The sequence below is a fragment of the Seriola aureovittata genome, chromosome 17 (assembly GCF_021018895.1).
Source record: "Seriola aureovittata isolate HTS-2021-v1 ecotype China chromosome 17, ASM2101889v1, whole genome shotgun sequence".
Lineage (NCBI taxonomy): Eukaryota > Metazoa > Chordata > Actinopteri > Carangiformes > Carangidae > Seriola > Seriola aureovittata.
The window spans coordinates 800,768-824,977 of NC_079380.1; the positions used below are offsets into that span (position 1 = coordinate 800,768).

General features: G+C 39.9%; 1 protein-coding gene across 2 annotated transcripts; it reads right to left on the reverse strand.

Moving 5' to 3' along the window:
- Window positions 1-1,240: 1,240 nt before the first annotated feature.
- On the reverse strand, window positions 1,241-23,607 carry glyr1 (glyoxylate reductase 1 homolog (Arabidopsis)). 2 transcript variants are annotated; one of them, XM_056401177.1, is made up of 16 exons: window positions 23,495-23,607; window positions 21,888-21,924; window positions 21,704-21,783; window positions 21,474-21,612; window positions 19,414-19,524; window positions 17,817-17,900; window positions 16,254-16,307; window positions 15,620-15,670; window positions 15,335-15,408; window positions 13,277-13,376; window positions 10,616-10,726; window positions 10,412-10,513; window positions 10,148-10,310; window positions 8,404-8,583; window positions 7,210-7,334; window positions 1,241-4,893 (listed from the first exon to the last, which is right to left on the reverse strand). In XM_056401177.1, the coding sequence occupies exons 1-16, from the start codon at window positions 23,530-23,532 to the stop codon at window positions 4,819-4,821; spliced, it is 1,524 nt and encodes a 507-aa protein (XP_056257152.1). In that variant the 5' UTR covers window positions 23,533-23,607; the 3' UTR covers window positions 1,241-4,818. The 2 variants fall into 2 exon arrangements, with proteins under 2 accessions (XP_056257152.1, XP_056257153.1); XM_056401178.1 differs by lacking the exon at window positions 17,817-17,900.
- Between the last annotated feature and the right edge of the window lie 603 nt (window positions 23,608-24,210).

The following is a 24,210-nucleotide window of genomic DNA, read 5'->3' on the forward strand; positions in this document are numbered from 1 at the left end:
CTTTTCCATCTGATGCCAATTGCTCTGTCACTTTTGTATTGTTTTTATTTTTATATTTCATTTTTATTGTTGCTTCTTCTTAATGTGTTTTTTTTATTTGTGTAACTCTGTACAGTGTCCTTGAGTGCCAAGAAAGGTGCCTTTAAATAAAATGTATTATTATTATTATTATATGGAAGGTCTTACCTCCAGGTGAAAAGGCCTCACCTCAAAGATGCTGGAAAACAGACGCTTTTCCACTTCAGGGCCAATATTCTCAAAGTTGACATCTGTCGACCATACGATGGGCCACACTGAAGAAAATAAAATCATGATAATTCAAGAAAAACTCATAAAATTATGATTATTAGACTCTGTGTTGTTTTAGAGAGGAAATATCAGAAACTTTAAAATGAGGAATGTGGAGGTGGAGCTTCCTGTGAAGCTCTACTTTAGCATAGGTTGAAGAAACTGAGTCTTTTCTATTGTTAGACAGACAAACAGCAGCTGCCAGAAGCAGCTCAGGCTGCCACTGACGGTCCTTTCACCCATTTTGTTGCTCACTTGTAATATTCCTAAAAGGTATGTTTTTTTCTCTTGAAATTTTACAATTTTAATTCTCGTAATATTACAACTTTATTCTCGAAATATTATGACGTTTTCTTGTAAAATTACAACTTTATTCTTGTAATATTATGACTATTCTCAAAATGTCTAAATTCTTTCTTTCCTCAATGAAGCCCTAATACTCCATCTGATGACCAAGTCCATCACAAGGCCTGACACCAGTCAGCTCACACAACCCTCAAAGGATAAAGCTGAAATTGTTCCAGTTTATCAAAAAAATGCTGAAAGATTGATTCATGCCATCTTGGTTACTTCAACACACTTACTGACTCCTGAAAAAAACCAGAGACTTGAGCTCATTCAAAACTCTGCAACCTCAGCTATTAACCATTTGATTTATAATATCCTAACTTTTATTTCTGGTTTTACTCACTTTAATGTCCTGTTTCACTATTTTCTTATTTTATCTTAATCGCTCTATTGTTATCTTTGCTTCCAGTCTTCATTGTTGCCTCAGTGCAAATTTATGAGATTAATGATAGTTTTTCCACAGTTCCTATAGTCTTATTTTTATTGTTTTTATTTATAACATGGTCATTTACTGTTCTGTTCTGGGGTTGTTTTTTTTTATTGCTTTTATTCTGTAAAGTCTGATTGATTGATAAAACCAGATCAGTCATGAAACATGCATGAATGTCAGTAATCAGGAGAGGATTTATTAAACAGCACAAAAGTCTTGATATTTCCACATGTACACAAAATCATATATCCCCAAAACCAAAGTTACATCCTCCTTTCTGTAACTGGAGCCAAGTCATTGTCATTTTAATGTGATAATAAGACAGATTATATAAGCCACATATCAATAAACCATTTACACTTGAACTGACCAATCTACAGTATTAAGACACAAAGATGTTAGACAGTTGCTCTGTAGAGTCAAAACCAAGAGAAGTTTTCATTAATTTCGGTTATTGTAGATATAAAAGAAACTCTTCTCAACCTAATATGCTATTTACATCTGTCGTCTAAAAGAACTTGTTTAAATGTGATGTGTAACCCAAGAAAAACTGAAACATTGTTTGGCAGATAATGTGGTGCTGGATTCTTAACATGTAACTAAATCAGTCTGTTTCATGTGTGTTTTATGAGAAACTCATTCACGTAGTTTCAACTGATCAAAACTGTAAAAGAACAAACCACCACAAGGTGGTTTTTCCTGCATCAGAGGGATTACAGGTTTGGGTCTGACGGTGCACGCTGATGAGTTACAGCAGGGCTACACACGGCTCGTGTCTAAATCACTGTCTCAACCCACATGTTGACAGTGAGGTTGAGTGTTCCTTCTTGAGACACATTTTTCTCTATTTATTTTATAAGAATCACAAGGAAACAAAAATATATATTTGCCATCATGACTCATTTCTGCATGAACAGATTAGCACTGATGTGAATTTGGCCAAACCTGACAAAAAAAGGAACATGGCTCAGTACCCTAACACACACAGAGCTACAATTCACACATTGTGATCCATGTGCAGATTTTACTGGTGGAGTGAAAGGCGCTCCAATAGGCACCGACACATTAAAGCGGCCTTGTTTGATTTGTGCCTGTCGGGTCTTTGACGAGCCCAGTTTGAGGATCTGGGTTCATCGTAAGTGGTTCATGTTCTCAGGGAGTGAGCAAAACTGTGCCATGTTTATTTTGCATATGTTGGGCATCGTCATCTGCACCTGCATACTGATGTAAAGGTATGGGTCAGGCCACCTAGTAGAGGTCTTCACAGGTCCAAAACTTTGGCCCCATCCAAAATGGCCCCCACAGAAAACCTGACATGCATAAATGAACTCAGAAGAACGACCGATTAGAACAGACTGGAGAATAATCACACCTGATGCAGAACATTGTTCCAGCACTAACAAACATTAACATGTCATGATTTTATCACAAAAGTTTGCTTGGATCCATGGACCTGAGACGTTCAGTAACAGAACAACATCCTGTCTGACCAGATCAGAAAATCCTCTGGGCCCAGGTGGAGCACAACAGACTCAGTACAGCATCAACATTTGAGAGTTAAAAAATGTGGTAAAATATATTAAATAAATACTTTTCACTTTTGAACAACATGAAACAAATAGTTTAATCACAATCCCTTGAATTTGTTAATTGAAGCATTGTGGCATAGTGAACAGGAGATTTCAGTGTTACTGACCTCTAACAGATCTCCATTAGCTCTGCACTGACATCCAACATGTCGATCAATCTGTCAGGAGCGTCTATCAGCCGATAACACCGGCTGGCCAATTCATCAGTCAGGTTCCAGACCCGGATCAGGTCTTGCTTACTAAGATCCCAGTGGACTTGTGAGGACCTCTACTGTCTAGTGAAGACTGCCCCCACCGTCACATGGCCACCTCTTGCCCCTCCAACTCTTTTTGGGGGCAACGCAAGAAATAAAAAATAAAACACACCTATGTTCATTCAGTCAATATGGAAACGTAACAACAGCTTAGCTGAAATGAGTTGTGCGTGTGGGGCTGAGGACGTTGGATTTATTCTACAGTTTGTCAGTGTCAGTCTTCTCCCCACTAACAAAACCTGCTTCATTAGTTTGATTTTTAATTGAGTATTTTAGATGAGGTTCTAAACTTTGCATCAAAACCCACCCATAAGTTTTTATAACTTAGCAGAAAAAAAAAAAAAAAAAAACATGACACTGGGGCTTAATTATGAACTTCAGTTAAAATGCAACTCATACAGTGGATTTATCTAGTTGCAGGTTAATGTATTAAAAAAGAAAAACACAGTAGAAGTGAGAACTCTTCCAAACAAAAAAATGAAGGGTTTCAAATGTGGAAATCTCAAGTCTTCATGAGAAACATCAATTATTACTGCATTTTAAGGCCTCAACACATCTGTTGCTCTGTCCTTAACCTGTTCAAGAAAGATCATTAACACCAACGTAAAAGGAAACATCATCATCATCATGAAATACAGAAACAAGCCATGAACAAACTGCACCAAGAAGACCTGGAAAGAAACATAAATAAATACATCTATCATTAAAGGACTTGAGGGGTTACAATATTAAGGCAATGCAGTTGCATGTTCTTGGTGTTCTCTCATGGAATTCTGGACATTTAAAAAGAAAAGCAAATATCACACTCAATTAAATAAAACTCTTCATTTGAACATGAACAAAAAAAAAAAATCTTAAGGGTTACTGCATCCACAAAACCTGACAGCAATTCATCTGGAGTCACACAACATGCTGTTGACAGGAGCACTGGACCTGGCAGCCACAGACACCCTGCTTTACATCTACTATTCTTTGTCTTGTCAGAAACTGCAGCAGTGCAGAGCTACAACCTCATCCGGAGAACTCTTATGCCCGGGACACACGGCCTGTGTTACACCTGCATGATAGCCACCTCGCAGAACTGTGTCCACACCCCCAGCGCGTGCTGCTGCCGCCGCCATCAATTCAATATTTGATTTCTTTTCACCTTATTTAGCCTCATTCAGAGCCCCGCACTGATGCACATATGCACACACACACACACACACACACACACACACACACACACACACACACACACACACACACACACACACACACACACGGTGACCGGCCTCCACCAAATTATTGACACAATATAACTATACCCTGCACTGGGTTTCTGCTATGACCATACAGTACATATGGTCCCCACTGTCTCCACATGCTGTTGATAAAATGGCTAAAAAAAAAAAAAAAAAAAAAATACTACTGTATATTGTTTCCATGTCTGTGACATTCAGCCTAGATGTCGACACTATAGTGAAACACGTGTTTTATGTAACGTTGCTGGTATGATGTCAATACTATCAACGGATCTTTTCCTCTTTTCACACTAGCTGTGGCGCTGCAGACTTGTGTCTCACGCAGGCTGTGTGGACACTCTAACCTGTTCACATGAAAATCAAGACGTTCTACGACGGCCATGCACAGGTAATGCAGGCAGCGTGTCCCAGGCCTTACAGCGTACATTTCCCCAGTACAGTCAGTACAATGCTCAAGGTTGTTGCCTCTAAAAAAGGAATTACATCCTGCGACTTGTGGGCAAGTAACAGCTGGCGCTGGGGACCAATGAAATAAAATTACTAAAATTTTAAAAAACAAAAAACAAACAAACAAACAAACAAAAAAAAAAAAAACAGTAAATGATGAGGGAGAAATAAGAATGGATTAAAGACTGTGTGGTCCAGAGGATAGGTCACACCCCTTTCTAGTGAATGTAGGCTCTGTAGACTGCAGAAATATCATTGTCTGACTGGTCCAGTGCCTTAGCCCTCTTGTATACCTGCATGGGAACAGAAAAAAATGATCAGTTGTAATGCAGATTCTTGCTTCACTCCTCTGGTTAATTTAGCATTTATTCATATCTTGGTAGAAAGGAGAGAGATAGTTGTTGGATCTGATGATCCAGTCTTTTAGACTCCTGTTCCCAGGTGCCCATCGTCTACTCATCTAATCTCTATGGCTTCAGAGACGATGCACTCTGCAATACTCAAGTCCCTGGGTGCAGCTGAGTTTCCTCTAATACATAATCCTGCTTTTTTCCTCAAGTACTTTTTTTCAAAGGGTGAGCCAGAGCAACAGATGTGGGTTCAATAAAATAAAAAGGTTATTAAATTCTTGAGGGGTTCATAACCTTGAGAGCATGAATGTGCTCATCTCCCATATCGTTGTCCTTGATATTTTCAGTGAGGGTGGAGCTGAAGGAAAGTTTTAATCACAATTGATTAACATTGATTTTAATCAATGTTCCCATCCTCAATGGTCACCAATATGGTGATCATTAAGGGTGGGAAGTGTCCAGCGTTTTACACTCAATTTTTGGACTGTTTTGAGTGCAACATCTGGCTGGTTATAGTGCACTGCATGTTGTCGTTCTTGTCAGTGTGAAAACATTTATGCACCTAAAAACAGCAAGTGCGAGTGTGACCGTACTCACACTTGACACAGCATAGGTCAAAACGCGGTACATGTCTGGACCGTGTATGGTCAAGTGTGAAAACTGTGGATTCAGCTTGAAAGTAATCGCTAAATGTTGCTAGATAATTTAATATGTTAATTAGCATATTCATGTGTCCTATTTGCATTCAGTCTTGTGTCAGCTGGTTTCAGTCTAGTGTCAGCTGGTTTAATGCTAGCTAATTTTTTATAAAGTTAACTAACCTCTTAAGCCCGACAGACCCTGTCTGGCAGAATAACTGCCTGTAAAATTTCAGTATTTGTTTCAAAATAAGACCATCATCAATGTAAACAGTCGAAATGAAACGCAACAGTACATGTAATCCGCTCACTCCATCCCACCATGCTGAGTGTCGTATGAAACTAGAGAAGCTACTTGTTCCATTGATAGCAATCATAGCGTGGCCTGAGCTAAGCAGCTCATGTCAGCTCCAAAGCAAACACAGGGCCAAAATTCATATTTTATAGTCCCCATGTCAAATTGTGGGTTTAAGACTAAATATTCCATTAAATCCCAAAGCGGTTCTAATCCAAACAAAAGGATATTGTTTCCTTACCCTTTCTTGGTAATTCTGAGTCTATCCATACTATTTTCCCGCCTGTCCCGGCCGAGATGGGGGCTTGGATAGCAGAGACCCCCCCCCAAGCCTGAATTTCATACACAGTCTTTTGTTGCCATCTGGCACGCGTTTGGAGGTACTGCAGTTTAAACACACAGCGCTATCCTTTTCTACATCTCCTGAGGTTTCGAATGGCATGTCCCACTCCTATGAGACTTGGTTCCTTGTGATACTACCCCTGTGTGTAAGGACAAGAGGCCTTCACTGCATGGATTTTATACGTTTTGTGCACAATGGTAGAATCTGATGATACACATGAAGTGGCTAAGGGTTGTATTGTGTGTGTCGGCACACTTTGGGTACCTTGTCCAAGTGGAGAATCTGCCTGGCCCCGTCCATACTAAAACCTTTGTAGAGTTTATGCTTTGTGGTATTTCTACATACATTGTTACAGTTGTAGTCATGAAGTTGCTGAATGAAATCATTGGCATCCCAGCGCATGGGACCATTGTTATCATGGTGTTATCCAGTGTGTAATTTTTAAATAAATTCTAGGGGAGGAAAATAATTACATTTTTCCTTTGGTTTATCACAATTTACTCAGCTATAGTAACCAAGCTCTTGCAAATGGACCTGATGGTTGTGGAGCTATGCTTAATCTATTTTGAGTATGTCTGTCTAGGCATGGCATAACCCCCAGCATCCCTAGGGCTTAACAGGCTAAGTAAATTGTAAACTGTGAGCTGTCGGGGGCACACCAGGCTCTCCATCATCTGGTGCTGTGCTTGCAAGCTTGTGTCTACGCAAATGGACACATGGTTACATTGTTGTATGATGTAGTCACAGAGAAAATGTGTTTTGTGAAATCATAGTGACCTCTGACCTTTCACCACCAAAATCTAATCACTTCTTAAGTGAATGTTTGTACCAAGTTTGAAGAAGTTTCTCAAGGTGTCAATGAGATATTGCGTCCATGAGAATGGTGCCAGACAGATAACCTGAAAACCTCTGGTCTGGGCTGTCGCTGGCATGGAGGCGTAAAAGTGTACACAAGCAAACATGAATAAATTAAACAGTTGTACCTCATTGGCAGCTGCAGCCATTGGGGTTGGATGGTTGGCCATGTCGCCCATGGAGATAGCTAGCCTCAGATCCTTCTGAATATGTTTCAAATAGTAGTCTGGCTTAAAGTTGCCCTGTAAAATATCTGGAAGAAACAGGAAGGAAGGTTATCATAAATGCGAATTAAAAAAAAAACAACTATATTTTATTTATAAAAAGGTACAATATTTTCAGTTTGGGTTGGGGGTCGTGGCAGCAGCAGGTCAAGCAAGGTAGTCAAGATGTCCCTCTTTCCCAGAGACATTTTCCAGCTTCTCTTGGGGGATCCTGATGCGTTCCCAGTCCAGATGAGATATATAATCTCTCCATTGTGTTCTGGGTCCACCCCGGATACCTCAACCAGCCACAGGCAGAAGCTCTCAACTCCCCCTCACTTCATGTTTCCAGGCTGTCTTCCTTAAGTGGTGATCAGTTGACACCTCTCCTCCACTCTTCACAGAGCGTCTGAGACATATGGCCGCAGATCTGATACAATCAAAGTCCATCACTGAGCTGAGGCCTAAGGCCACCAAGTACACTTATGAATCACCTCATCCTCGAACATGGTGTTTGTTACAGCCAATCCATGAATAGCACAAAAGTCCAACAACAAAACACCACTTGGGTTTAGATCAGGCAGGCTGTTCCTCCCACTTACTCGCTTCCAGGTGTTACCCATGTGGTGTTCAAGTCCCCCAGGAGAACTGTTTCTATGTAATACCCCTTACAGGACCTGACCCGCAGACTGTAAGAAGAGTTGATACTCCAAACTGCACAAGCACAGACAACAGTCAGAGTCTTCCCCCTACTTGCATTGTCAGTCTCTCCACATTCACCCTGCCCCTCTCACCCTGGGCAACTCCAGAAAAGGAGAGAGTCCAGCCCCTCTCCAGAAGTTTGATTTCCAGAGCCAGAGCTGTGCACTGCTACCGCGACCATGACTGGTTCCCAGATTACGTGGTTGAAAATGGATGGATGGACAGATTTTGTTTGAAACTGTCTGTCTGACAATGTTAATATAACCAATTTTTCTATGGCCAAAAGCTGAACATGTCACCATTTAAGATTGAAAGGAGAAAATGTACAAATAAATACAATGAAAAAAAACAACTAATAAGCAAGGTGCAGGTAAATCAATAAACGGATGACTTTAAACTTCCTTTGTGTTGACTTACTTTGGCATTTCTGGTCCACAAAGGTGCTTGCCATCTGGCCCTGGCACAGGATGTCCAGGAAGGTCTGCTGTGATTGGCCAGTGGCCTGGGCCAGAGTGAGCCCCTCTGCAATGGTGGCCATGAAGCTGCCCTGCACCATGTTTAGGATCAGCATCATCCTTGCTGCATTCCCTGCTTCACCTTAACACACACACACACACACATATATATATATATATATATACACACACATATATATTTTATACATACATAAAAGGAGAAACATGTTGCAGTCTCTGTGTTGAAACTGTTATGTGCCTAAATTTCTGTTGGCCTGGAATAATGGAAAACCAGAGAGCATCATCTGGCTTGTTGAGCAATCTGAACAAAGGAACAGAAACTGGAAAGCAGAGGTGAGACTTTGATCTGAAATGTCAGATATATATATATATATATATATATATATTCACCAAGCACTTTATTAGGAACAGCTGTACACCTGCTTATACATGCAATGTTGCAGATGAGGCCTGGAAAAACAGAGCCTGGTCTGATGGATCTGGATTTGTGCTGAGGCAGCTTATGGTAGGATCAGAGTCTGAATTTAAGATTTAGATTGTAAGATTTTCTATTTAAGGTCCAAACATGTTGGCTGCTGTGATTTTAGTTCAACACAGGTCCATTTAGCAGAGGATGGTTGTGATTCAATACAGAAGGTCTTCTGAACTATCAAAGCTGATACAACAGCTGGGACAAGTGATTGCTCAGAGAATCTCTGCTTTCAAAGGATCATTGTTATGAAAGGTCTTTTTTGTTACATTGACATGGGTGATTTTTTTTTTTTTTTTTTTTTTTTTTTTTAGGGGTGGGCAGATCGATCCCAAAATATCAATACTTTTGATATAACGTCTTGTTTTTGAAGATTGACTTTAGTGTCAATTGGATCGATACCAGTTTCAGTTTCTCTCTATTATGCTGGACTCACAGTAGAACTGTATGTGCAAACAATGTTCTGTTGTCATGAACACACAGAGGTGCACACACTCTTTGCCACTGCTTTTGTCATGTCCTGCGCACTCAAACATGAACCGACGCTCAGCGCAGCGTACAGCTCACAGCTCACCTGTACCGTTCCGACACATAAAAGCAACAATGTAATCTCAACTGTCACCATCCAATCCAACAGCAGGGCTGCACATTTAATCCTATTAAAATCATGATCTACATTCAAACTCTATAAGACAACAATTTTCATCAAGGACATCAGCTGCATCAAAACAAGCATTCTTACTTTTTCCCCTCAACAAATGACAACGCATCGTTACACCACGTGGTTCAGAGCAGCAGAAACCAGCAGTGAGGAAAATAAACCCAGTGAGAGACACCAGCAAATGACAACATGAGAGAAAATTTGTGGAAGGACAAATGACAAAATGAATCCAACCCACAAAGGTTGTGAATAGAAGAGACAAGATCCTGAAGTTGATTGTTTTTATGTTCAGTGTCAGATTGATGAAGTCGTTTAAATACTTTAGCTTTTGAAGCTAAATACAGGAGGCTTCCCTTTCTGTTGTCTAAAGCTGATGTGCCAGTCTTATATCAGACTGTATTAGATAAATGAGTGCAATTAATATTCATATTGAAAAAAAAATCATGATCTCAGTGATTCCAATTTAATCCAGAATTGTGACACACTAGCTACACTGAAGCCTGTTTCATCTGCCCACTATCATTGGGCTGACTATACACATTACACTCTACATACCCAGGAAGAAGGAGGTCTTGCCCATGGCCTGGAAGCAGCTGCTGCAGTCTTCGTAGACTGTTCTGTCTCCAGCTGCCAGGATGACCAGCATCCCATCATTGGAGAGCTGCTGGCTTCCCGCCACTGGAGCCTCCAGGAATCGACCGCCCCGCGACGTGATCACCTGCCAATTGAATAAATAATTTAAAACATATATTTAATATATGTTTTTTCAAAAATTGTGGCTACTTTAGTGTGTGTGTGTGTGTGCGTACTGGTGTATACCTGTGAGAGTTCTGTGATGGTCTCTGGGTCTACAGTGGACATCTCTATGTAGCATTTGCCTGGCCTGATTCCCTGCAGCACTCCACTGGGTCCCAACACCAACTGAATAGCAGTAGATACAAAAACATGGAGAAGTTTTTACCCATGAGCCCGTTATTCACACCTCAATAGGAAGTCATTTACTGTAGATGAGATGATACTCACATCCCTGGCAGCCTTTGGGTCAGAGACACAGGAGAAAGTGATGTCACACATGGAAGCCACTTCTGCAGGAGTCCGGCCTAACCTGGCCCCCTCCTGGATGAACAGGTCACACTGGAGCACAGCAGACAGGAGTCATTAGCAGAAAACACACACCTACATGACCGTTCTACAGTTTTATTAAAGCTACTTTATGGAGTTTCCATGTTGTTGAAATTTAGAGTTACTCACCAAGACACACAGCAAAAGTGTCAACTAATTTCCTTCCTCATAAAACATTTGTAAAGTTGATTTGTTAAAAGTGGTAAATCCTGCATTGCTTACATCTACACTCCCCTCCAAAAGTATTGGAACAGTGAGGCCAATTCCTTTATTTTTGCTGTAGACTGAAAACATTTGGGTTTGACATCAAAAGATGAATATGAGACAAGAGATCAACATTTCATCTTTTATTTCCAGGTATTTACATCTGGATCTGATACACAACTTAGAAGATAGCATTATTTGTAATGGAACACCAAATTTTTAGGTGAGCAAAAGTATTGCAACAGATAGACTTAAAATAGATTAAAGTGTATAAGTAACTTTTGTGATGCTTTTCCAGGCTTTCACCGAAGCCTCTTTCAGTTGTTGTTTCTTTTGGGGGGTTACTCCCTTCAGTCTCTTCTTTAGCAGGTAAAATGCTCTATAGGGTTTAAGTCTGGAGATTGACTTGGCCAGTCTAAAACCTTCCACTTCTTGCCCCTGATGAACTCCTTTGTTGTTTTTGCAGTGTGTTTTGGGTCATTATCTTGCTGCATGATGAAGGATCTCCCAATCAGTTTGGTTGCATCTTTCTTTAAATTGGCAGACAAAATGTTTCTGTAGGCTTCTGAGTTCATTTTGCTGCTGCCATCATGTGTTACAAGATTAATGAGCTCGTTCCAGAAGAAGCCATGCAAGCCCAAGCCATGACATTACCTCCACCGCGTTTCACAGATGAGCTTGTATGTTTGGGATCATGAGCAGATCCTTTCTTTCTCCAAACTTTAGCCTTTCCATCACTTTGGTAAAGGTTAACCTTTGTCTCATCAGTCCATAAAACTTTGTCCCAGAATTTTCCAGGCTCGTCTCTGTACTTTTTTGGCAAATTCCAGCCTGGCCTTCTTATTCTTCTTGCTAATGAGTGGTTTGCATCTTCTGGTCTAGCCTCTGTTCTTTTGTTCATGAAGTCTTCTGCGAACAGTAGACTCTGATACCTTCACTCCTGCCCTCTGGAGGTTGTTGCTGATGTCACTAACAGTTGTTTTAGGGTCTTTCTTTACAGCTCTCACAATGTTTCTGTCGTCAACTGCTGCTGTTTACCTCGGTCTACCCATTCGATGTCTGTTACTTGGTACACCAGTGGTTTCTTTCTTCTTCAGGACATTCAAAATGGTTGTACTGGCTATGCCAATGTTTGTGCAATGGCTCTAATTGATTTTCCATCTTCTCTCAGCTTCACAATTGCTTTTTTTTCACCCATAGACAGCTCTCTAGTTTACATGTTAGTTACACCTCTAACTATAAATGCTATATATAAAAACTATAAAATCCAAATCTGAAACTGAGCGTAGACATTCAGTGCTATTTATTGTTTGAATAATCAATGTAATAGGACACACCTGGGCAACAATACACACCTGTCAGTCACATGTTCCAATACTTTTGCTCACATGAAAAATGGGTGTGTTCAAAATAAAAGGTGCTATCTTCTAAGTTGTGTATCAAATCCAGATGTAAATACCTGGAAATAAAAGCTAAAATGTTGATCTCTTGTCTCATATTCATCTTTTGGTGTCAAACCCAAATGTTTTCAGTCTACAGAATTGGCCTCACTGTTCCAATACTTTTGGAGGGGAGTGTATGTTTAACAGCAAGCAGCCTCATTTATTGCATTACTGCCATCAGTAGATCACTGGAAATGTGTGACACCATTTGCAGGAATATGCATCACCCCTGCATATGAGAGTCCTTATGTGCGAGATGAACAACACGAGGCCCAACTAATGAAAAAATCTCTATAGCATCACCAGAGGTCACAAACTCCGACCTTTAATAGTCAGATTAGTGTTGTTCACCTTTGCTACAATAAATGTGATCCTGTTTGAAAACACAATTTACTGTGGAATTGGTCAATACCTTGTCTTTTGGAAATTATTAAACTAAATTCATTCTAACATAACATTTTAATCAGTTTCCATGAGGAAATGCATCTTGGAATAAAAAACCATTATTGTCATTGCATTTAAAATACAACAAAATTAGAGTGCAACTGCTGATTGGTGCATGCAAGTTAAAAAAGAAACACAATCCACACAATAGAATACATGCACACAATATATCACACAGTTAAAAAAAAATCTGATGTGTTCCAGCCCCAAAATTTCTTCTTGCACTGTGCTTGTCCACAATTAACCGTTTCTTTCAGCAGCTAAACTTTTCTCACTCTTTGTGAAACGTCTGTGTGAATGGCTGGTCATGAGTTAATGGTCTATTATCAACTGCTTTAAAAAAAAAAAAAAAAAAAAAAAAACTATAATTATTACAGCAATGCTCACTCAACAGCATTTTAAACATAATTTGATGTAACTGGATGTGTCGTCAGTTTCCTGTTTGACCGTGACTGTGTGTTGCATTACGCACCTTTTCTGCTGTGCGATTCCACACTGTGACGACGTGACCCATTTTCAGCAGGTTAGAAACTATACCGCTACCCATCAGCCCCAGACCCAGGAAGCCTATCCTGGAAGGCAAAGTGCAAGAATCAACAAACAAATCAAAACGTGAGCAAACAAATGATGAAATAAAAAAAGCATCGTTCATATACACCCACGGAGCACTTTATTAGGAAAACCTGTACACCTGCTTAGATGCTTCAGTTAATGGTCAAACATCATAATGAGTAAAAATGGGACTCAGTGACCGACATGATTGTTGATGTGAGTGTTTCTCAAACAGCTGATCTCCAGGATTTTCACTCACAACAGTCTCAAGAGTTTTTACTCAGAATGCAGCAACAACAAAAGCTTCCAGTGAGCAGCAGCTCTGTGTTGATGAGAGAGGACAGAGAAAATGGACAGACTGGTTGGAGCTGACAGAAAGGCTATGGTCACTCAGATAACCACTCTTTACAACTGTGCTAAGCAGAACAGCCTCAGAGTGAACAACACGTCCAACGTTCAACAGCAGAAGACCAGGCCAGGTTACACCTCCTGAGGCTGCAGTGGACAGACTCACCAACACTGGTTAGGGCACAAAGCTGGAAAGATGCATATGCACCAAAAAATTCAGATGAATGTAGACTGTGCACATGCAGGATGCAAGCACATTTTCTTTGTACATCCCAATCAACATGGAATTGAGCCCACATGGACGAATAACACAGTCCACCCTCTGTCCCTCCAAATTTAATATGCTAATGAGTACAAATGCCTGGAATACCCCTCTCTCCAGGATCAGGAAAAATGGCAAAACCAAGCAGAAAGTCGCCAAAGAGACACTTACGAGGAGGAGGTATTGCTGTTAGAGGTAGAGTCCAAAATAAATAGGTTTAATTCTGCACTCTGGCATTAATAACAACAGAAAACAAACGAGGTGGGAGTGTGGCAGAGGCTGTTAATGCGGTGGGGCCTGACGTGTCCTGCACAAGGAACTTAATGCATGTTCTCTTGATTGAAATTTGTAAAAAATGTTTACAATAGTATTTTGTTTATTTCACACACTATACATCCACCGTTGTTTTCAATAGACACTCAAATGGTATGAAGCAATGTGCCAGGCAAAATGTGAGACTATCCAAATCTTTGCCAACATTACGCAATAGTGGTGTGTGTGTGTGTGCGTGTGTGTGTGTGTGTGTTCGTTCAAACCGATTACATCAGTGAAAGCGTCTCTGGCTGCTATTGCACAAATTGCACTGTAATATCGGCCTGTTCAACCACATTGTATGGGAACTTTATACACCTGGCTGACATACAGATGATTCCATCCTGTACAGCTGGCATTGTGCGGCTCAAGGATGACTGCCACAGTCCAGATTGGTCTGCCTGTTCTCTCTGAAATGCCATTTTTGCCTAGTAACTCAAGTGTGTTCAGCACTCGTAAGGGAACAGGCAATAACGCCTCACCCTGTACCTCACCAAAGCCGGACCCAACTCAGCACAGTTCCAAGAGGATTGCCCTAGGAAATCTTAAATCTCTGATAAGTCGGCCATCATCACAGGTCCAAAACATCTGCGTGGTCTCTAAATACCATGTACCATATTTTAAATCCAAAGCTGCCATTGTTATTAGGGTATATATTTCATCCTTTTGTGCTTTTATGTCCATTATGTCATTTAATTGCGTACACAAGGATGTGTTGTCATTTCCAATAAGGCTTTGATGAGTAGTTGTTTTGACATGTGGTCCGAAAGACTTGTAGATCGTTTCGTAATGTTAGTTGTTTCACTGCATCACCTCTAAGTGTTGCCAACTGACTAAAACTATTAGAAGCGTGTGTATGCCACACATGAAGCTGGCGTGGCGGAACACAAATCGTCACGTTCATCTCACTTTTGATGCATGATAAATGACAACAAAATTAAGTTATAAATCTGTAAAAACAATCCACTGTGTTAACCTTTTGATCCATCTCCAGCTGAATTTCATCAGTAACTGATAATGGTGTTCAACACTGGTGTAGTGAGGTTTTGTTACTACCTTTTATCTGTGGGTGTGATGCTGCCATTGATGGCTGTGCTGTCGGCTGCTTGGATAGATGTTGACCCTGTGTCCTGCACAATCAAAAACAACAGTCAACATCATCCTCAAGGAAACAAGTTGTACCCAGGTTTGCTACATACATCAGTAAGGAACAAAACCTGCTGCTGAAATTTTGTTATTCAACACAGTATAGTTTAAAATGTAAAGCACATCATGGAAAAAGATTAATTCGTATTAACATAAATCCATTTAAGTTTAAAAATTTTTGACCAGTTACTTCACCTCTTCAATTATCTTCAGGCGCTTGCTAATGGGTTCCATTGATGAGGCTGGCTGTGGAGAGAGAGCAAACAATCAAGAGATGATCAATAAACTCTACACACTTCACACTGCAAGTTCACATCAGAGTATCTTCAGCAAAACTATGTAATTACAAAATTATGTAGTAAACATTTTATGAAATCACAGTTACTAACAAACAACACTACATGCAGATCAGTCACATATTGGTGATGACTGGTATTTAAATTTTTGTCCTTTATGATTTGACTTGAATTACTTTTCAGAAGTGCTAAATATTAAACATGGGCCTGCGCTCAGGGACATTTAGGGCTGACTGTAAAAATGCAACTGAGAAATTGGGTGATTTGTGCCATGAGAAACACTACTGCCTCCAAGAAACACAGCTTGTGTGTGTCGAGACAGAAGTGAAGAGGATAACACAAGGTGCCACATTAGCATCTTACTCTACTGGTCAAACCGGAACCAAACTGACACATTCAGAGACACACACATCTACAGAGTCTCAAACTGGCTATCTAATGAGATCTGATATAATGAGGTGACAGACAACATAACATCCATTCCTGTAACTGAACCAGAGAAGGAAACATTATAAAGATGCAGAGGCACCTACCTTCTCAGACTGGCTGAGGAGGAAGTGATGGAAATGTGGGTCATCCTTCACAGGCTGCAACAGAAGAAGAGTTCAGTGGGACAGTTCTCTCTGTGCAGATGGCAGATGGATATGTATTGACCTGACAGAACATAATGTGCAGAAACCCTTGAATCTACACTGCACAGTGCTGACACATCAGGGCTCCCATTGTGGTCCGTGATTTTCTACAGTTTCTGCTCACAAATTTGTGATTGTGCTCTGAACTGTTGATGATGAAAGGCTAATTAAACCAATGAGGACCCTATGGGTGTTCAACTGCTGAACAGTTCATCCAGGATTAATAAATACAGTAGTCTCAGAACACTCACACCAACAGAGAGCAACAGTTTGCCATTCAACAGAACCAGAGGTGCAGAAAGTGACACAACTGGTGTGTGCTTTATATAATGAATAGAATGACTGATCTCTTTACATTTATTTATACACTGATCACTGTGTAACCGTTTCAGCCAGAACCTGAAAGTGACTTAGAAGTATATGGTAATCTTTTAAAATATATCAGGTGACAAAGTGAAAAGAGGTCATATTTTGGAGAAATATGAAAGTGGCTGAGCACGAATCCTCAGAAACCAGACAGTATTGATTCCAATACTTGCACTTCTATTAAAATGATCAGTTCGACCCACAAAGCTGGTCACTGTCTGCTTCTTCCAATGTCAGTGGAAACTGGTAAACTCAGTACAACTCCCAAATACAATGACACGATTTCAAAGATCCATTTCAGTCTGGAAACCAAAATTAAATTAACTGGATCCAGATTTATAAAGCAGCAAATATATGAGCAGCAAATATATGAGCATGAGTTGCCGCAGTACTTTAGATGGAAGAAATGGTTGAGTTTTGCATACAATGATAGGTGAAACAAGAAAATGTGCCAATTCTGTTTACACATGAACAGTCCATGAAGAAGGCTGAGAGGAGCAGTAGCTGGCAGTGCAAGCTTCTACTGTTCGAGTTTAATTAACTACATTCAAAAAAAGTTATTGAGGAGGGGGGTGCACGGTTTCCACTATGAAGAATAACTACTTCTTGTATAATGATGCAAAATTAGGGCTGTTGGGCTCACAGAACATTACCATCCAACTCACCATGTTTGATGGTTGTGAAAATGTTTCCACTGACATAAAGAAGACCAGTTAATGACTCATCTTTTATCTGGGGGTGCAATGTTTCTTTACACACACAAACACAAGCCTGGTGATCACAACGGATTGAGAGCATTTTATTCACAAGTGGTCAACAACCCTGGTCCTGAGGAGCAGGCTGCTAATGGAAAGCAGGAAGCCAACCAGGAAATTGCACATTTCTGGGTCAACTCAACCAAACCTAAGCCTCCTTTTGGGCCTCCACATACAGAGTTGGTGACCACGGCAAACACACAGTTTCAGTAGTCAAGAGTGAGCACCAAAAAAGGTCAGAAGGGAAAGGTCTGCAGTTGTTGGTGATTAAAGCCAAAGGTTAAGGTCAGGTAGAAGAGCAGCAAGGCAAGGCAGGCTTGGTGGGAAGGGGGGGTTCACCTACACTGCTTTCCCATTTGAATCCTGAGCCAGGTCCAGCCCCCAGCCTCTCAATACTGGATGGCTCGGGGTCAGAGTCAGTTAAGTCCTTAAGGAGGAGAGAGACACACATTCACCTTCTAAATCAAAGGTGTCTGCTGTAGTGGGGGACATTTCTCTGTCACAGATGGAGGAGTCCTTCACTTTGTTAGGGTGGAGGCAGAAATCTTAGACAGACAAGAACCTCAAAACCTGGACAAACAACACCAAACTGATCTGCATGGACACCACTAGAGATGGGACAGAAAATAAGTTTTTGTAATTTGGGTGAACCGATCTTTTATGTCATGGTACTGATGTTATTTTGATGATATTTACTGTGGGCTTTTACAATGCAAAGCCTTGGTACAAGGTTCCTTTTATGTCTCTGCTGTATTTTAATTTTAGTCTGCAGGATTCACCAAGTTAAACTTACACTTAGGTATAACCACAACATTGAACGCAATTTAATACTGACCAAAGTATGAAGAAAAACCAGTTGGGACGATATGGCCTAGAATTATTTATCATCATATCCATTTTTTCCAGTATATCTTAGCAGAACATAACAATAATTCCTAATTATAGACTTAATTAGCTAATGAAATTAACTTGGCCTGGACCAAGAAGCAGAAAATTGATGGATGGATTAATCCACTGGGTCTGAAAGTCTTAATGCCGATGCATCCAGCAAAAACTAAAACTAAAACAAAATGAACCCCATTATATTTACCGTTTGTTAATATCACCACATGAATCATACTTAAGGACTGTTAAACATTCTTCCCCAGCATTTCACACCCCCCCACCCCACTTGCAGTGGCTCAATGTGAAACCACCTACTAAGGCCTTTTTGGGGAATCTGAATTCATTGAATTCAAGACTTTTCAAGACCTGCAGATAAACAGACTAAAACACCACAGGACCGCCCTTATGAGTGAGTGAAGTAACTGATCCTGGGACAGGATGGAAGATGTGGTTTTCTTTCAGATTTATGTGAATGAGAAATACAAGTTTATATGCTGACGGGGAATCAAGGACAGTACTGGGTCTGACACAGGCCAGTCAGTGGACCAGAACTTCAAATCACTCTGTAATCTTGTTTAATTCTTTTATTTATGTTATTTATATTTGTTTATGATTATGTTGTGGATAAGTTTTTTTTTTTTTTATAAATTGTATGCCCCATTATTAATGTTTGTGTATTAGACTCATGAGCGGAATGTTGTGCATGTTTCTGTCCTCATGAAGCTTCAGTTAACAGATGTGATCACTTTAAAATGGTAGGCCACTAAAATATACATTACAGGTTTAGTGGAGACAATTTCACCAAATTGTTTTAGGGGTCAGTCTAATGCCTGGGTGTTTTGAAATCAACATTCCCCACAGACAGTGATAGGATCTGGCTCGATGCATTGAGGAGAGAAGAATGAGGGTCAGAACTTGTTAACAGTCTATAAATCTATAAAGTGAATCTCCATCTCTTCACTTCTCCTTGTGTTCTCTCTTTTTCTTTTCTAAATACTGTACATTGAGTAAACATCTATTTGACTAATGTTTGAACTTGTCAGGGACCAACTGACCTTCTCAGAGGGGTCCTTCAGGGCACTGAGATCTTCATCATCCTCCTCCAGTATTTTCAGAGGCTTGTTCGGTGTCTTCTTTCCTTTTGAGTCTCCTTTGCCATCTGAGTTCTGTCAAAAACAGACCATCATTATTTAGTGCAGCCATTTAAACTGTCAAAAGAGCTGAAGGATAACTTTCTGAATTCAGGGTGGCTTTACAATAAACCTTGACTGAGCAAAAGAGAAAACTGTTTCCCCCAGTGTTGAATCAACTGATTCTGGTGGGCAGATGACCTAGACAGAGACCATGTGTCCGCCTGAACAAACTAACGACTAGGGATGCCCCGATCACATTTTTTTTGCCACCAATACTGATACCGATCATCTATGAGTGAGATTGGCCAATGCTGATAATTTTTAGCAGACATTGCAGGGCTCCAGACTGCGACACATATGCACCTTTTTTTTGTGAGTGTGTGAGTTAAAATGAAACATGGTCATGCCGTGATCATTATTCATTAGGCTGTTTTCGTGCCCTGCATGTACTGCGTTGTAGTTGAACACTGTTTTTTCTCCTTCACTGGCTCAGTCGGTCTGACTACCTGACCTTTCATCAGAATACAGGTGCAGACATGGACAGACAGAGACACTGGGCTAACTCAGTACCCGTGGCTGTGGTATGATAGCAATGTTGTGTGCATAGTTTAAGCAATGTGACCCATTCATTGTAGACAACTTTAAACTTGTTAGAAAGTAAACGCAATTCAAGTTTAAACTCCTGCCGGGACTTTGCCCCTCCCCTCTTCTTTTCAAGAGGAGAACATAATCGTCATCAAATTCAGCTCTGCCTATAATAGAGCCGGGGGTTAAATTGGGCCAGGGGGCTGAGCTCCGTCTCTGTCAATATAAGATTGTATCACACTAATATTTTCTAAATCTCCCAGTAAACCTAATAGCATGTGAGTAGCATACACAGTCTCTAGTAGCACGGAGAGCACAGTTAGACACTTGGTAAAATCATTTTGTTCAGTGGTGAGTTTAAGGTCACAGGGTGATAAGACGCCGACAGCGCACAGACAGACAAGACAGAGAAACAGAGTTCTGCAAACCATCAGGACAAAGTGAGAAATATCTATAAATCTGTTATTGCCATTTATTCCCCATTCTGTACACACAGACAGGTGTGTGAGTGAGTTACTATGGTTACCACGACACTCTGTATCTCTGTCACTCTGTAAATTTCTCATAAAAAGGTTTTTAGGTTAGTATGCTTTTACAAAAATCATGAATATTATTGTACCTCATTACTGAAACTATATACTGAAAAGATATAATTTTACATTAAAGTGATATGCAACAACCAGACAACCTGTCTGAAGGAATGAATTTACCAAAAAATGCAGATTTTTCTTAAATTAGTTCAGTGACACATTCATGATTCCCCATCATAAAACTCTAATGTGAAATTAAGAGAGACAGTTACATCTCATCAAATTGTGATGCCTGGTTTTTTCCAAGAGTTAGTTTGTGAATTAAATGTTATACATACTCAATCAGTAAACTTTGGAAACAATGACATGATTGGATCTTATCAATCATAACTGCGAGTGGTAAATGTGACATGGATAACGAATTACAAGTCTTACTGACCTTGTTGTCTTTGCTAGCAGCTGTTCAGTTAAAATCTGCATTTTAAAGCTGAAACTGTCTTTGTTGTTCTTCGTTCATAGTATTTCCTGCATCTAACCAACAGCAGAGTAGAGAATCTGCTTTCTGTTTACATTGGCATGCTCATGCTCAGTGCACATGAATGGTCACGTATGTGTGTTTTCAGGTGTGTTAGTCTGGAGAGAGATCATTTCTGATACAAAGCTAAAACGCTCGTCTGGACGGAGATCGTTTTCAGATGCAAACGTAGTAGTGCGGACGTAGCCTGAAATTCATACCTTAGGTGCATGTCAACAAAAACCAACAACTTATAGAAGAACCAAAAGACAATGAGAATAAATAAAAACTTTTTATAAAAGCAAGATCCATTACAATTTGCTGGATTAATTGTTCAAAAACGACCCCCTCACCTGTTCTTTTCCCTTTGCTTTCTTTAGGAAGTCTTCGACTGCATCGACTGCCTGCTGGAAGCGTTTCCCTTTGTTTATCTTGATCATCTCCTCTTTGTGAGCGTGGTAGGGCTTCAGCTGTTCTACTTTGATCCAGGCACTGGACAGACACACAGACACAGCCCTTAAACATTTGTTGGAGAAGGTATTGTGAGGTCAGTCAAGACAGAAACCTTACACTGCAAACTTACTGGTCTTCAGTTCCAAAGAATTTCACAAAGTGGCATTTTTTGCCCCTGGGCTTTTTCAGGTCCTTTGGAGGGCTTACTATCTGAAATTTGATGAAATGTGTTATAGAGCTATATTAGCATAAGAATTGTCATGCAAATAGAAGAATGTATTTGAACCAGCCACTGACATGTCTTCAGTTCTTACCTTTCCTGGCCATGGTGGGTAACGACCGAGCTTCCCCCTGAAATAAGAGTGATATGTTTAGCCTTGGTGTATGTCTTGCTGGTGTTGGACCTTAGTACATATTTTGTACCAAATGCATTCAAAGTACTGAGTATTGAAAATGATTAAGTCCAGAAAGATGCCATCAATTGTCTGGTCAGAGTTTTGTTCTTTGATAGGCCAGTTTCTGATGAAATCAAAAGATTATTAAAAGGTTCCAGTACAGCTGCTTGTATTCAAACAACATTTGACTTCTGGGAACTTTATTTCTTTTGCTGTATGAAAGCTGTGCCAAATCTCAGTTATCAGCACTTTAACAGACATTTCCATGAATACCCAGCTCTACTTTCTCTTGGTTGTGACAATGTAAGACTGCAAGTAGTGGCTTAAAAAAGCAGAACTACAAAACCAGTCAGTTGTATCACACTACTGGACTATAGCCAGGACAAAATAGCAAAAATCCTTCAGCATAACACAATGGAGGTGCAGTGTTGCTCTGTGAGGCTCCTGATGTTTAATTTTGATATTGTGTTTATAGATGATTATCATCCCCTGGTGTTTTTCAGTCAGTTTATAGGGTTCTATTTGATCTAATCTTCTTGTCTTAATTTGCTGTTATGTCCTCATATGTTGTACTAACATTTCCTCTTGCCACATTACCTAATTTCATAGTCTGTCAGATGCTTTCAGTTGAAGACTATTAGCTACTACTACTGTTAAATATTATTTAGCAGTAGCCACGTGTCAGTATGAAGTCTGACATGCTTAATAACACGATATTCAAAGCAGCTGGCGACTAAAACATGTAACTAGAGAAAACAAAAAATTGCTGTGTAACGTTTGTGGAATTGGTCGATTAATCCAGTTTAAAGACACAGATGGGAAACATTGTTGTTATGCGTATTCCTTATGTAAGAGGGACCCTGTCCCACTTTCTCTGTAGTATATTTTGTAATGTTGATAATACCATCATGAAACTAGTGCTACAAAGCGACATGAGACGACCAGTTTGAAGTAACCCTAACCCTCTACACACAAATAAGCCACATATGTGGATTATATTGACCAGAATTCAGCCTCTGAGGAAAACATGCAAATCCAAAGAAGTAAACGGGAGAAAGAGCGGCCACAGTTAACACGGAAGCCGAGCAGATGCGAATCCACCTCCAGTAGAAATCCGCTTAAGCTACAGAGCTAGCAAAGCTCGTCACAACCACAACATGTCACAAAATTACAAAATTTAAAGTATTTCATGGAAGCTTTACTCAACACGTCGTCGTGAAGAATTGAAACTTATACCTAATAACAGACAGGTTTGTGTCCGGAAAAACTATCTCCATTAAGTCTCAACCTTTCCTGTAGCTTGTCCGCTAGCAGCTAACGACAGCTGTTGGCTGAGTCAGCTTGGTTAGCAATTTGTTTGGGTTGACTATCAACTAACCTAGTACGCAAACACTTAAATTAATTACATGTGGTTAACACCAACAAGAATCATTTGCGTTAAACCAACTAATACAATACTTCTGCAGGCAATGCAGGTTCATGCAGCGGCAACGAAAGCGTTTAACAGTGTTTAAAGGTTATCTCACCACACTAGGTCCCCGATCCTTAGATGCACCGTCGCCATCTTACAACTTTAATAAAACGTCGCACTGAATGAGGGGGGAAGACAACACACACCCACTAATCACATGAGGACGAACCTTTCCTCTCTATGTAACATCCGCTACAATACTGTCTTTATTATTGCTCAGCATAATGTTGAAAGATAGTTTCTTACAAGCCATAAAAATAAATATAAAATATACAGTAATTCAACATAGCGTTAAACAAAACTTAACAAAGGAAAAGAAATAACTAAACAAAAATACATGTTGTGTTGTCAAATCTGAATGTTACATTTATGAATTATATTAAATGATTCATGATATTGTATTTGCACTGAAATTTTCACGAGCTTTAGTTTTAAATAATAGATTTTTGTCTAAATCTTTACCTACAGTCTGGGTGCTTTCATGTTCAGCTCTTTTCAACAGGACTTACTGCCACCTAACGGTGGGAGGACGACCTTCTCTGGGGCCCCTGGGGGTCTTTTTTTATTTCTTTATTTCAAATATTTCACATAATCAATAGGACAAAGGACCACAACAGCAAATAAAAAAAATATGAAAAAAATGTCAGGGGTTAAGATAAATAAATAGAAAGTAACTTAAATGAAAACATTAAAATAGCACAATTTCATAGTTTTAATAGTTTTTTGGTTTTGTCCAAGTTATTGTCTTACTATAGCTATAGCTCCATTTCT

What these genes read in the sequence shown, in the direction of transcription:
- glyr1 (XM_056401177.1), bottom strand. Translation starts at nt 23,532, where the DNA reads ATGGCGACGGTGCATCTAAGGATCGGGGACCTAGTGTG. An exon ending in AGGATCGGGGACCTAGTGTG is followed by an intron (nt 21,925 to 23,494) that starts GTGAGATAACCT and finishes CTCTTATTTCAG; the next exon opens with GGGGAAGCTCGGTCGTTACC. An exon ending in GGAATCGCACAGCAGAAAAG is followed by an intron (nt 10,727 to 13,276) that starts GTGCGTAATGCA and finishes GCTGTGCTCCAG; the next exon opens with TGTGACCTGTTCATCCAGGA.